This window comes from Thamnophis elegans, chromosome 1, assembly GCF_009769535.1.
Source record: "Thamnophis elegans isolate rThaEle1 chromosome 1, rThaEle1.pri, whole genome shotgun sequence".
In the NCBI taxonomy this organism is placed as follows: domain Eukaryota; kingdom Metazoa; phylum Chordata; class Lepidosauria; order Squamata; family Colubridae; genus Thamnophis; species Thamnophis elegans.
In genome coordinates, this window is record NC_045541.1 from 29,145,732 (window position 1) to 29,160,722 (window position 14,991).

At 36.4% G+C, this 14,991-nt stretch overlaps 1 protein-coding gene across 1 annotated transcript in view; it reads left to right on the forward strand.

Annotated features, from left to right (window-relative positions):
• Positions 1 to 14,991, forward strand: part of LOC116508074 (sodium channel protein type 1 subunit alpha) — a 59,747-nt gene that overhangs the window by 1,298 nt on the left and 43,458 nt on the right. Inside the window, exons 2-8 of the mRNA XM_032216541.1 lie at positions 4,884 to 5,002; positions 8,921 to 9,010; positions 9,736 to 9,864; positions 11,124 to 11,215; positions 12,263 to 12,520; positions 13,939 to 14,002; positions 14,769 to 14,910. Of these exons, the coding sequence (XP_032072432.1) occupies positions 4,884 to 5,002; positions 8,921 to 9,010; positions 9,736 to 9,864; positions 11,124 to 11,215; positions 12,263 to 12,520; positions 13,939 to 14,002; positions 14,769 to 14,910 (894 nt within the window). The remainder of the gene's footprint in view (positions 1 to 4,883; positions 5,003 to 8,920; positions 9,011 to 9,735; positions 9,865 to 11,123; positions 11,216 to 12,262; positions 12,521 to 13,938; positions 14,003 to 14,768; positions 14,911 to 14,991) is intronic.

Genomic DNA, 14,991 nt, shown 5'->3' on the forward strand with positions numbered 1-14,991 from the left:
TGCACAATCTAACTGAAGCCTTAGTTGCTGCTTGGAATGAGAGGATCTGCTAGGGCTTTGGATCAGAGCTCTCTCCTTTCAAGGATCCCAGAGCCCCTCACCCCTTTGGATTACTGAGAAGCAGAGAAAGATGAAATATGAGAATAAGGGGTGAATCCAACCAAGCACGCATTAGAGCCACTATTCACTATGCCAACCTTATACTAAGGGCAGCAAAACATCAACATTTTCCCACCCTTATTGAATTTGCAGATAGCTGCCCCTCATTCCTGTTTAGAGTAATTGAAGTTTTTCTTCAGACCATGATGAGGATATGTGAAGCTTCTGTCAGATAAGGTCAGATTTACTCCAGGTTGGACTTCTGCCTTGAGGCAGGTCCTATAGAGCTAACTGAGGCCCAATCTTACCGATTATCTGGGATGAATTTGAATCTGTTAGCCCTGGTGGCCAAGGTCAGGTACCTGGAATTGTTACCATGGCCACTTATGCACCGAATCCATGTTCCTCCTGATTAGCTAAAACTTCCAGGTAGACACTATGCAGTTGCTTACCAATACAACTGAATTCCTCCTTGAGAGTTGGCGTGGCCCTGCTGTAAAGAGAGAGCATCTTATCCTCTCATCAAGATGCCATTGCTAGAGTCAACCATTTTAGATAACCTTTGACGTATCTGGATTACCTGAACCATTTTTCAGTCAGGTTTCAGATCTGGGAATGGGTCTGAAGGGCTTGCTTGGAATGATCTCTTGCAGGAGCGGGATGGGGAGAAGTGCTTCCATCCTTCCTCTTCTCTCTCAGCAGGGTTTGATATCATTGATCATGGTATCTGTCTGGACTGACTTCAAGAGTTAAAAATGAGAGGCACAGTTATATGTTGGTTCCCCTCTTTCCTTCAGGAGGAGTTCAACTGATATTTATGGAGGATGAGAGATCTGTTCTACAGACTCTTCTCGGTGGGGTGACATAGGACTTGATATGCTTCTCCCTCCTGTTTAAGCTCTACATGAAACCACAACATCTACATCTCTGCCCCAGGTCAACCAAGTGATACGGTGTAGGTTCTCTCCCAGGGTCTGGAAGATGTGTAGGACCTGTCTCAATGTCTGGAGCTGTGGTGGCCCAGTGATTAGAATGCAATATAGGAAGTCCATGGTTTACAACAGTTCATTTAGTGACGGTTCAAAGTTACAACCACACTGAAAAAAGTAACCAATGAGCATTTTTCAGACTTACAACCATTGTGGCATACCCATGGTCATGTGACCCAAATTCAGACACTGGGCAATTGGTTCATACTTATAACGGTTGCAGTGTCCCAGAATCATGTGATCACCTTCTGACAAGCCAAGTCAATGGAGAAGCTGGATTCACTTAACAACCGTACTAACTTTAACAATTACAGGGATTCACTTAACAACTGTTTAGTTTGGCACACAACCAGAGGTTAGATTGGCCCCCAACTCTGCTGGTCTTTCACAAAGTGCTGGATATCTGTACATGCTCCAGAGCACAGGAGTTGAAAGGTTAGATGGCTTGTGAGATGTGTTTGTTGATTGTTTATTGACTCTGTTTTTTAGTTATCATTGTAGGTTTTTATCCTCTTGCTATTTTTTTCTTATTGTTTTTAACATGTTATTAGCTGCCTGGGGTTGCATTTTCAAGATTGAAAGTCATGTAAATCAATTAAGAAAACAAATAAAGTGATCTTAGTTGTTCACACCATCAAGTGGCTTTCAAAAAACTGAACCAACTGCATATTCCTTCATAGCCTATTAAAGAGAAAGCTGAAGAAACAGTTTTATGACACTTTACTTAAAGCCACTGCTGGGATTGCCTGTCTCTAGGGATTTCCTAGCCTAACCATACTCTCCTGCCACACTTTGAAGCCCTCCCATTTCATCCTCAGGTCTTCATAACAACAGTGAGAATCAGCATTGCTGCTTCCTCCCTATAGTGGCTGATCAGGGCGGTGTTCCTTTATTTCCTCAATGCCACATAATAATACCTTGCAAAAGAAGAAAAAAGGAACTGATTGGTTGATTGTTTTGGGGCTTCCAATCAAAAGGAGAGCCCATTGGCCCATGGAGAGGAAAAAGAGGATATTTGATTAAGTAGATAAATACTTGCTGAGCAATACAAAAATGGTTGTGGGCATAGTCAGGGGTCACCAGGAAAGGGATATACTTTGACTAAACGCTCGTCTGATCTAGAATTTTCTAATATTAACTCTACCCATTTACCATGAGTTTGGATTAAAAGTGGACTGTTGAACTGGGTTTATTAGTAACTGCTTTGTTTTAGATGCAATGTGCAGCAGTGTCTCACACACAGCACATCGCATCGTATCTTAACTTTCCTCATATTCATAAAATACACATGAGTGGAGGCTATCTCTTGATACGTCTTTCACTTGACCTACCTGCCCCCATTTAATGCTATATATTGCTCCTAATGCAGATCATATCATACTTTCAAAATGTCCAATTTTGTATGAGTCTTCTGGCCACTTAGCTAAATTATTTCCTGATAATAGTTGTTCGCTATAAAGAACATGTCTTTCGTATGCTTTGGTTCTCAATTTTGGAAGTTCTCCTTGAGCTTATTGTTTAGACACAAATTTTTAGCACCAGAAATCCATGGCTTAGTTTACAGAAAACAGACTACTACCGTTCTCTCTCACATTCTAGTGAGGGAGAAGTTCCCTGAGAATGGGCTCCAGCTCAGAAGACTAAACCTCTGGTCCTGGTGATGGATCCAGATTGTCTGTGCCTCATGGATTTTTGATATTGCACTATTTTAATGTCATTCCTCATAAGAACATGTGTTTACTACACTAGAAGCTTCAGCTTTTTTATATGCAGTAATACAGCCAGGCAAATCTTTAAAAAGTAAAACCTTCACATTAAATCAATTCCTAAATGGTGAAGCTATTTATATAAAATTGAAGTTTATGTAGTTGTTTACATTTATACCCTTCTAAGAGTCTAATAGCTGTTAAACATAAATTTAAAACATACAAAAATACTTTATCCAGATACAACTTACTTTCCACAAAGACCAAATAAAGACAACAGACTGCTAAAATTAAACAAAGAACAATTGATAATCAATGCCAGAAGCTTAAATGTCTGTCTAAAGAAAGTAGGTTTTGCCAGCTGACCGAAGGCCATCAAAGAAGGAACTACAGAAGCTGACTCAAAAGTGAATTTGGAACTTTGTGTGAGAATCCATAAAAAAGCAAAACAAAAACCATCCTATAATCTTGTTAGTTTAACGTATACATTGGGCAAGATAATAGATTGGCATGCGATAGTATACAGACAATCAGAAACAAATACTGATACTACCATTACCAAGAATTAGCATGGATTTATCTGGAGTTGTAAAGTCAGTAACTCTACTCCAGTGGAATGACAAGTTTGGTAAATAAAAGGAACACTCTACATTTTAATTGAAGTGAATTGGTAGTCATGTTATTGTTGTGGATAAAACGAATAAATGCGAGCAAGAGGTTATTGCAATCCAGTGAATTTGCAACTAGTTGAACAACCACTTAAATGGTTCTCGGAAAAGTTCTGCATTGACCTGAAAAGAAAGTTTAAGTAGACTTCCATTTGGCTTTGTGCTATTCAATATTTTTGAAATGGTTCTGAGGATGAGATGGAAGAGAATGCTGATTTGCAAATCTTGGGGGAATACTAAACATTAAGAGAAGAACTCCATAATTCAAAGTAAACTTGGCAAGCTTAAACAAGATTAGATCGAACTGAATGATATTCAGCTATGAGAAATAAGGTCTAATATATGGGTAGGAAAACTCAAATGCATACATTTAGGATTGGGAAGACTTTGGGGCAGAATGGTTGATACTTTGATATCTTGAGCTGGCAGTACACAGAAAGAGGATTTTAGAATGCTAGTGAACCACTATAGTGTGTGAACATGGACTAAAAATGCTAATGGGTTGGCTTGACCAAGCATTACATCCAGATCATAGTTAGAGAAGCCAGACAGAGTTCAAGAAAACTACCAAGATGAGAAAGAATGTGAACATTAAAACTTGAGAAAAGGTTAAAAGTTGTAGTAGAAGACTTTGTGGGAGAAAGAACAGCAGTAAGGGGCAATAGCTTATTCCCTGTTGAAATTTAGGTTCCACCACAAAACCGCGCTCGACTAAAGCGCGCTCGACGAAACCGCATAGCTGACGTCATCACAGCGCAACGAAAAAAGCACGCTATGAACGCTAAAGCTAAAATTAACCCCTAAACCTAACCCCCCTAAACCTAACCCTAAACCTAACCCTAAACCTAACCCTTAACCTAACCCTAAACCTAACCCTAACCCTTAACCTAACCCTAACCCTTAACCTAACCCTAACCCTAAACCTAAACCTAACCCTTACCTTAACTTGAATCGGCTTGCTTTCAAAGCGCTTTTTAAAGCGCCCATTTTTCCTCCGCGGTCGCTGTTGTCGCACTGCTGATGACGTCAGCGACGTGGTTTAATCGGGCGCGCTTTAGTGGAGCGCGGTTTTGTCGTGCCACGGAAATTTAAACCAGGACAATGGATTGGAATTAAATTAATGAGATTGAATCAGAATATTTCTGACAGTAGCTGCTTTTAAGCAATGGTTTACCTAGAACTTTTCAAATGGAAGCAGCAGATGATTGATAAGATCCTTTCTAACTCACATGGTCTTTGACATTATGTTTCCATGCCATGGCAAATTCTATGTTGTTTATACAATAAATAGTAAGTATTTTTTACTGCAAAGGTTGGTTCAGGGATGTCTGGTTTTTCTTCTTGGAAAAAGCAAACACAGAAAAATTAATATAACATTGCATATGCTTAAATTGCTTTCACTGTTTCTTTTTTTCTTCCAGACTTTTATAGTATTGAATAGAGGGAAGGCAATTTTCCGATTCAGTGCCACCCCTGCCCTATACATTTTAACTCCTTTCAACCCTCTTAGAAAAGTAGCTATTAAGATTTTGGTACATTCATATCCTTTTCAAGTGGTTGTTAACAAATAGTTTTCTCAAGACAGCAATTTATAACTGTAACTTGTTATTTCATTCCTTATTTCTATATTGTTTGTTAGGTTGAAAAGAAGGTTGGGCCAAACTATTTAACTGTAAAATGGAAATCCAAAATTCATGGAAATGCTCGGCCAAATCTGCATAGAATACTCAAATAAACAAATGGCCTCAAGAGCGAGGTGCATTCTGGGAATGAGCATTGTTTGTGCCTACCATGGAAAGATATGCCTACTTTCACTTGTATTGATGCAGTTCCCTGTTATGAAGTATTGGCCTGTAATGTGAAAATGTTTACAAAATTGAGTGTTTTCTTATGCCAGGATCCTTCAAGAATGCTCATCTTGGTATTCTGTTTAAACTCCCAATTCTTTGATGGGCTTCAAGCATAGTCACGAGTGTTTGAAAAGTTCTCAGTATTTTGCCTTACTACAGTCCTTTAAAAGTCCTTGTACAGGTTTACTGTGTAGTAAGTTTAATGGATTCCAAAGATTTCTAGGTAAGTGATCACAGAATCACAATCTAAATTATCTCAATGTATTAAGTTCTTAGATTTTCAAAATTGTCCACTAAAACTTATCAATGGTAAACTGGAATGGATTTCATCAAACCATTGTCATATATACAGGTAGTCCTTGTCTTACAATAGTTTGTTTAACGACCATTCAAAGTTACAATGGCACTGGAAAAAGTGACTTATGACCATTTTTCACATTTACAACCATTGCAGATTCCCCAGGGTCACATGATCAAAATCCGATGATTGGTAACTGGTTCATATTTATGACGGTTGCAGCATTCTAGGATTATATGATCACCTTTTACAGTCTTCTGACAAGCAAAGTCAATGGGGAAGCCAGATTCACTTAACTTACTAGTTACTAACTTAACAACTGCAGTGATTTGCTTAACAACTACGGCAGGTTTGGTTGTAAAATGGGGTGAAACTCACTTAACAAATGTCTCATTTAGCAACAGAAACCTTGGGTTCTGTGGTCGTAAGTCGAGGACTACCTGTATATGTTATATTTTTTCATTAAATATAGTATTATAAAGTCTGATAATAAGTCATTATTTCTGGGAATTTTTTTTTAGAAACTGGTTGTTAGGCATATTTACAGGATGGCTGTTTGGAAAAAAAGCTGATAAAATAAATTATTGAACACGATACTTAAATCTTCTAATTCTCTGCATGTGATATAAATAAGAATTTCCAAAATTGTCTGTATTCAATATATTCAAATTTATGCTTTCAATATCTGAATGGTATGAATTATACTAGCCAGAAATGGATAGTTTGCAGGTTTGTTGGGCAGATTTGTCATAAATAGAGCCTAGTATAAACATTTATCATCTAGTTGATAAAAATAATAGAATATCATTAGGCAAAACATATTGCATAGAATTGAGTGCAAAGAATATTTTTTGCATTATAAAATGCACTAAGAGCTCATCTACATGTCCTGCTTACTCCAGGCAAAAACATCCTACAACTATTTATTGAAGATGTGTGAAACCAACCTTGCCCACTACAAGGGCAACCTCTGCCCATCTCTGAAATTGAGATTTTCCACCTTCTACTGGCACGCACAGTGGTATGAAATGTCTCTCTGGCACTTAATTTCATTTCATTGTAGGTGATGAAAATAGGATACATGGGCATTCAGAATTCTGGTAGACTTGTCTTCAGAAATAGCTTAGTTGTAGGTTACCCATGTAGTGCATCCCCAACTTGTTACTCAGTCAGTTTGGAAGTTGGTTAAATCCTTTATCCCAGACCCCTAACCACACACCAGCATTTCTCAAGCCTGTCCCAAAAAGGATTTGTCTCTTATCAGATAGTCAATAACTGTCCATAACTGGCACCAAATGCAGCTTTCTATATTTTCTATATTGCTTCTTATGTGAACAGAATCCTGATTGTGTTTTGTGGCTAAGGCAAAACAGGAGTTGGAAATACAATTAGGATGTCTTTCACACTGGATATTAGAATTTCATTGAAAATCCAAAGTTTTTGGTGCTACCATTCAACCAGGATAGTGCAGTATAATAAGTAAATGCTTATGTTTTAATATTAATTTTATTAGTAATTGCATTTTGGCATAAACCAGGAATATCTAAATAGCAGAACCTCTTTTTCTTTTCTGGAAGACATAAGCATTCCTCATTAGTTGTAAACATAAGTATTCAGATGCTGAGGCTGCAAATAATGTACAAGAGTCAGTATGTATGTGTCATAGCTCTTTCTTCAAAATGCATTGCTATTAAAATCATTTGTTGAAAATTAATTGATCGTGTGCCATCAGTGTGATGTTGACCCTTGCAGCAATATACTCCAGATAGAACCTCTTCAGGATGATCTGTCCCTAATCTGGTCATCCAGAGTTCCTAATGATACACTAGTTGTTGATGTAATGAAATCCATCTCTACTTCTCTGCTGGTAGTCATCCTCTTCCTTTCTTCTAATCTTTACAATATTATGGGGTTCCCAAAGGAGCTTTCCATAATATGTCCAAACAATGGTTATAATTTGAGCTTGATCATCTGTGCCTGGAATGAGAACACTGGATGATTTGTTCTGTGATCCATTTTCTTGGCTATCCCTGTACCCTTTTCCCCTGAAAATAAGACCTCCCTCGGATAATAAGCCCAATTGGGCTTTTGAGCGCATTCGCTAAAATAAGCTCTCTCCTGAAAATAAGCACTCCCCGAAAATATTGCAACACAGCAGCAGCCATGAGGTGACCATGCTCGCCGCCTCCTGCACCTCAAAAATAATAAGACCTCCCTGAAAATAAGGCCAAATGCTTATTTTGGGGATCAAAAGAAAATAAGACCCTGTCTTACTTTCAGGGAAATACGGTATTCTCGGGAATCTTTTCCAGCATCAAACTTCAAAAGCATCAATACTCTTTTTATCCTATTTCTCTTTTTATCCTACTTCTTCAAAGTCCAACCTTTGCTTCTATAAAATGCCTCAGGGAATAATATTGCCTGCACAATTCTGATTCTTGTAGGTATAGACATGGCACAACACATAATATTTTTTCCAAGGCCTTCAATATGTTTCTACACAAACTATAGCATATTTCTTGAATGTTGGTTCTTTTATGGTTGATTGATGAAATCTTGTAGGATTCCCATTCTCCTAAGCATATTTCACAGCTTGACACAATCAACACAATTGAAGGTCTTTCTGCAATCAGTGAAGCACCTACTAGTTTCTTTCTGGTATTCTTTGACTTTCTTAATTATCCATTAGGTGTCAACAATAAATGTCTCTTGTTCCTCAAACTTTTCTAAAATCAGCTTGAACGCCTGGCATCCCCCTTTCCATATATGACTTTATTCTGTGTTTGGAAGATATTATTTTCTTGGAAATTTGAAGTAACAGATATTGTACAAATATTTGCCCTGTTTCTCTGGTATTCATATCCTGTATAGAATGACATTGACATCTTCCATCTGTTGGCTCGTGTTGTCCTCTAGATCTGCTGGCAAAACTCTGTATTCTATTCATTTTGGAAAGCATTATTATATACCTTTTATATATCATGATGTTTTTTGTATCCTGTTACTGGATTCTTTATTCCATCTGCATCAGTTTGTTAATTATACTTTTGCCCATTTCTAAAAATAAAAACAAATATTCAGAGGTTTGCTATGGAATCAAATGGAACTTTCTTTCATCTCAATTGCTTTTATTTTACTTATATATGATATAGTCCTAGCCCTTTAGAAATTTATATACCATACATTATCCCTTAATTGTAACTATATTATCAGACATACATATTTAATTAAAACAGAACAATCTTAAGACGCATTTATTTATCATTGTAAAAAAAACCATTACTCTATGTTCCTTAATAATATAACTCACATTATTCAGCATGCTCATTATGTGCACTATTTTGACCAACTGTGTATTTATGACCTTAAGTAACCCCCCTGAGTGGACAAAGAATGTAGAGTAAGTGCAATATTATTCTTAATTGCATGTTTGAATGTGTTTTTGTGGGATGTAGACGACCTAATAGAATAAGCTCATATGCATTCTCATGTACAACATATGTATAGCATAGCTGTAATCTAGTGAACTTTAATAAGCGAAAATCTGCATGTATCCAACTGATTTGATCATCTTCCATTCCAAAAACCTTCCTGTGGCACTTCACAAAATCTTCCCATAATGTATTCTTTAGTCTCACAAGATGTTAAAGGGTATAGAGTTCAGAAAATAGGCTAGGCTGATTATTGAAGGATTAGCAATATTTTCATGTTCAAAAACAGTGTGCTTGTGAGTGTCTGTGAAGGAGAGGCTACCACCTTTATGCCATGTAGCTTCTCATGTAAAGTTTGAGTGGAGCCAAGCCTCTTCTTATACTGTTAAGTCTCTGCATGCAGGAAAATACAGCAAGGCTTCTTGTGTTCTTGCAGTGTTGCATGCAATGCATGGGGCCATCATATGGTTTCTTCCCACATATGTGTTACCTTAATGTCTAGGAAGTGGAGAGTAAAGCATGGGCTTTTTTTCTATGGGTGCTTTTGATTTCTTCAATAATATGGGAAGAAGTCCTCATATTACCCACAAAGCGGGGCGGGAGGCTTGTAAGATCTAGGGTGGCAATTCTGACTTCTCTGAGTTTTTAAAAACCATTTGCATTAAGAATGAATATGTTGTTTTGTTTTTACCAGATATACATTCACAGGAATATATACCTTTGAATCCCTTATAAAAATAATTGCAAGGGGCTTTTGTATAGATGGTTTCACCTTCCTCAGAGATCCCTGGAACTGGCTCGATTTCACTGTCATTACATTTGCGTAAGTTTTCCATTCCTTTTTATTCCACCCTCTTTTTATTGACATATATTGATATCTATCTTTCTATGTACTCCAACATAATATACTGGAGCATAGAGGCTATTGTAATTAAAATATGCTTTAATCAATTAAGGATCATGATAACATTATGACCAATACATTTTCAATAGTATTAGTCAGTCCAACTATTGAGCTAATTTATTTTTTCTGGATAAAATAAAACAGAGCAGACAATATATTCTTATGTCACCGTTGTTGTTTGTAATTACAGCATATATACAATAATTAAGATCGCCTCATTTGCTATTTTTTCTCTTGCCTGCTTGATTTGAGGACAATAATAGTGTTCTGCTTTTGTTTGTGAAACCATGTAAGTGCATTCATACAGCAAAGTAACTGGAACAGCATCTAATAATGTAGAATACATAGTACATTAATAGAGTAGGTGTCCGAGAATCAAAATCTGTATATTTCAGCTTTCTAACAGGGGGGAAAAATGTTTTTCAAGCACCCAAGATTATGAATTAAGTTTCTTGATGCAAGAATGGTTGATTCCCCCCCTCCCCTCTCTGCCAAGAGGCACAATCCCTTGCTTTTTCTTAAAATGTTCAAACCTTCCATGGATTGAACTTAATTCTGATACATTCATACAGGCTGTAATGTCTGGCCTAATATTGGGATGATGATGATGATGATGATGATGATGATGACGATGATGATTATCATCCTTTCTCATTCATTTTTTTAAATATCCGACATAACGAACAATTTTGGAGAACATGGTAGCTTGTTCAATTGTTGTGTCATTTGGATTGATCAAAAGAAAGCTATTTTTTTCTAATGGACCAATATAGCTTCTGTTACTTTATATGAAGGGCATAGATGTTCATACTGAGGTCCCTGGGTACATATTGTTCTGCGGTATAAACTGATCATTGTTAAAAGCTCTTAATAGAAGATGTTGATATTTATTTTTCCCCTAAAGTTACCAAGGGGTCTTGATGAAGCCCCCAAGTAAGTACAGTGAAGTCTACCTCAATTCTGAATAACTGTGGTTTAATTCTACAGGTATATAACAGAATTTGTAAACCTAGGCAATGTTTCAGCTCTTCGAACTTTCAGAGTATTGAGAGCTTTGAAAACTATTTCTGTAATCCCAGGTAAGATGTAAGTGGTGTAAGGTGTTAGGTCCCTTGTATCTGTCCAACTGTTCCTTTTTATCCTGTCCTTGTGTTTGTGTGTGAACTCCCCTATTACAGATATGTGACAGAGTTTGTGGACCTGGGTAATGTCTCAGCACTGAGAACATTCAGAGTTCTCCGGGCATTGAAAACAATATCAGTCATCCCAGGTGAGAGCTAGGTTAAACCCAGAGGCTGACTTTTTAGAACTCCATGGGAATTGAAAATACATTTTTTTCACCATAAGCCTCGTTGCTTGCTCACTCATTTAAAAAAACCAAGAAGAAGAAAAAAAGCAGGAATCATGTACTGAAAAGAAATTAATCTTGTGATCCTTTGCTTTTTGCCATTTGCTTATTCATTTTTGAAATCAGCCTTTGCGTTTAACACATTGTTGCATGACATGCTGCAGAACACGGCCTGTGTGATTTGCATCACAGAATGTCAAGCTTTGAGGTCAACCTGTGACAAAAGCATAACCATGCAATCTTGGTTTAGCCATCTGTTTTTTTACCTGCAAAATGGAAAACGATGTTTGTCCTTAATACTTTAATGGAACTCATGTCTGAATCATTATTTGGCATCATGAAATATTTGAAATTAGTCAAATATAACAGAGTAAGATATATAAGAGCTGAGAGAAAGAGAGGGTATGCATAAGAGACTATTATTTTTCCAATTTCATTTTCTTCTACCTTAATTTGATTCAAGGGAAGAATAAGGCATTATAAATCTGATGGTTTGGGGCAAGAGAAGTTGGCAGTTAAAAAAAAAAGTCATTAATCCATTCCAATCCATATGCCTAAACGTGTTTATGCTGGAGCGAGCTGCACTGATAGCCATATTCCTTATTTTGGTGTAACGTGCTTAGGCTTAGTGTGATTGGAAAATTTCCTTTGTGAGGGAAAAAGCATGATAGCACACACACTTGTTTTATCATTAAAACAAGTTATTCTTTGTTTTAAAAAAGCACAATACATTTTCATCCACAATTTCAAGGAGCATAAACTTCTGGGCCTCATTCTCACAAAATACATTGCCACAAGTGACAGAACCATTTAAAATTTTAGTTCACAAACCAACAGGGCCATTGATTTGAGCTTCTGCATGAGGGTTTCTTTAACATTACTGAGGGGGGGGGGTTGTCACCATTTTGTTGTGATTTCTTTTTCCCATCTGTCTTTTCACTTGAACTCAAGATGTTCTTCTGCTTCCAGGTCTGAAGACAATTGTGGGAGCTCTCATTCAGTCTGTGAAGAAACTATCCGATGTGATGATTCTGACAGTATTTTGTCTGAGTGTCTTTGCTCTCATAGGACTCCAGCTGTTCATGGGCAACTTGAGGCATAAATGCTTGTATTGGAATCCACCAAATGCTACAGATAATGATACTGATATATTTAATGCTACATTTGGAGAAAACAGTACATTGAACGCTACCCAATTTGACTGGAATGCATACATACAAGATGAAAGTAAGAATATACTTTTTCAGGGGGGGGGGGTTTCTAATGGCATTCCTTGATATTGCACAATTATGGTTCAGATTTATTGACAGTGTTAAGATACAATAAGATGGAAGATGCTGTACTCTATCAAATTATGAAATGTTGTCCATGCCCATCCTCCCAAGCTACTCAGCTTGATTTATCCAAGCTATGTTCTCTATTGTCTTAAATTTGCCATTGTAAAAATCAGTAAGTGAGTCTCTTTGAACATTATATATTTTATTTTTGAAAGACATGTCCATTCTCCTGTCATAAACATTTATGCTAGGGTAGTTTACCTTGCCACATAAAATCAGAATGAAAATACATAGGCAATAAAATAATTTAAATAGTGAACTGTCACTATATATTCTCTCTAACAATCTATCCCTACCTTGGTTTTTCAGATCTTCCCATAGTACACCTATTGCCATTGTAACTGAGTTTATCTGCCTTCTTTCTGGTTGCCCTCTTCCATTTTATTCTGCCTTTCCCAGCATCACAGCCTTCTCCAGAGAGCTAGGTCTTCATATAATGTGTTAGAAGTAGGATATTTGAGCCATTTGTACCTTGAATAAGTTGATTAGTTCAATGATCCCTTTGGCTTTTTGGGTTTCCATGCTAGCTGCTAGCTGCATAAATGGGTTAGGAAGTAAAGTTATTTTTAAAAAAAATATTCATTATTTGATTCTTGTGGCTTTTAACCTGGCTTTTTGTTGTTTGCCTCTATATACTATGGTAGGATGAAAAATGTCTAATGAAGTTGGAAACAAAATTAAAAATGGTGGGAGGAGATTGGCCTAGTACTTTTTAAGTAGATCTTCAAGGTTTCTCACAACTTGGAGTTAAATATTTGGAGGATCCTACTAAGATTGAGAAGTTGGGAAAAGTCCTTTTCTCAATCAAAAATCAAACTTATTTGCAACTCAAGAACAAATAGGTTTACAACAGCTAAGAGGACCAGATCTGCAAAGTCTGAAAAGTTTTCTTTTGCCTCTTAAGTATCACTGCATTTAATTCAACTGGTCTAGTCTCCGAGTGCTTTGGCTTAGTTGGAGATGAGAATGCAGGTATCCTTGGCTTCTTGCTACTATGAAAATAAGCTTGCAAAACTCTCTTGAATAGAACATATGCAGGTAGAACCACTTGTAGGCCATAACAATTTTAATGGTCCCTGTGAATTAGTTTTATATCATGCTCTCGTTTTAACCATTCAACCTTATCTACTTTTTATTTGAGTTCCTTGTTAAGTCCATCTGCACAGGCACCTGTTACAATTGTTACTTAATTGCTGTTTGCATAGGAACTGCTGGTAGAATTATTGCAGGAATGAAGGGTCATTGGGCAAAGTAGATATAGATTGGGTTAGGATTGCTAACTGTTTTTAATTTTTTTTATTCACACAGATAATTTTTATTTTTTGGAAGGACAAAATGATGCTTTGCTTTGTGGTAACAGTTCTGACGCAGGGTAAGACCTATTACCAAACTTTTACAATAGCTACAACAGGTTTTGATATTGACCTGTACATTATAATTGATTTAATATATGTTCTGCCTTATACATTGGGACTAATTTGCTCAGATACAAGTTTAATGTTTACTATGGTAAGCTCTGTAATTATTTAATTGTGTAGCATTGGAAATAAATAGTCGATTGATTGGTTATATGCCGTCAAGTTATTTTCAATTCCTAGCAATCACATAGATTTTCTCCATGATTAAATAAATAAGAAAGAGACGAAAAAGAAGGTAGTAGTGTCATGAAAAATCCAGAATTCCAGTCTGTTTCTGAAGGAGCTGTTTCCCATGCAAAATTGTCTCAATAATGAGAAAAAACAACAAGCATGTATAGGGAGAAAGATGCTTATTAAGTATTTGAATATGAATTTATCTAATTTTATATTTTTAAGTAATTTATGAAATGAAAGTCAGTTATTTTTCTCTGAATTAGGAATGTAGATGGCCAGGAAAAAGAATGTTTATTGACCAAAACTCTGCACAAATAATCAATTTGTGAAAATAATACAGTGCCTTATTTGAATTATTTGAAAAAATGTGGGCATTAAAATTGTAAACTAAAAGGAATAGATTTGACCTTGAAAAATAAATGTTAAGGCAAACTTTAAAAAAAAATTATTAGACTAATATGGGAATGTAGGCAAGCATGAATTCTATACATGGTAGGTATTTCACTAGCATTAATGAACGCACTTGTATTTATTTGTTTATTTCAGTCAATGTCCAGAAGGCTATTTTTGCATAAAAGCTGGAAGGAATCCAAACTACGATTATACAAGTTTTGATACATTCAGCTGGGCCTTCTTGTCTCTCTTTCGACTGATGACTCAGGATTTCTGGGAAAATCTTTATCAGCTGGTGAGAGAGAATTATTTAGGTAGCAATATCTTAAGCATACCAGTTTCAAAAGAATGTTAAATGAGTTATTCAAGCATAAAT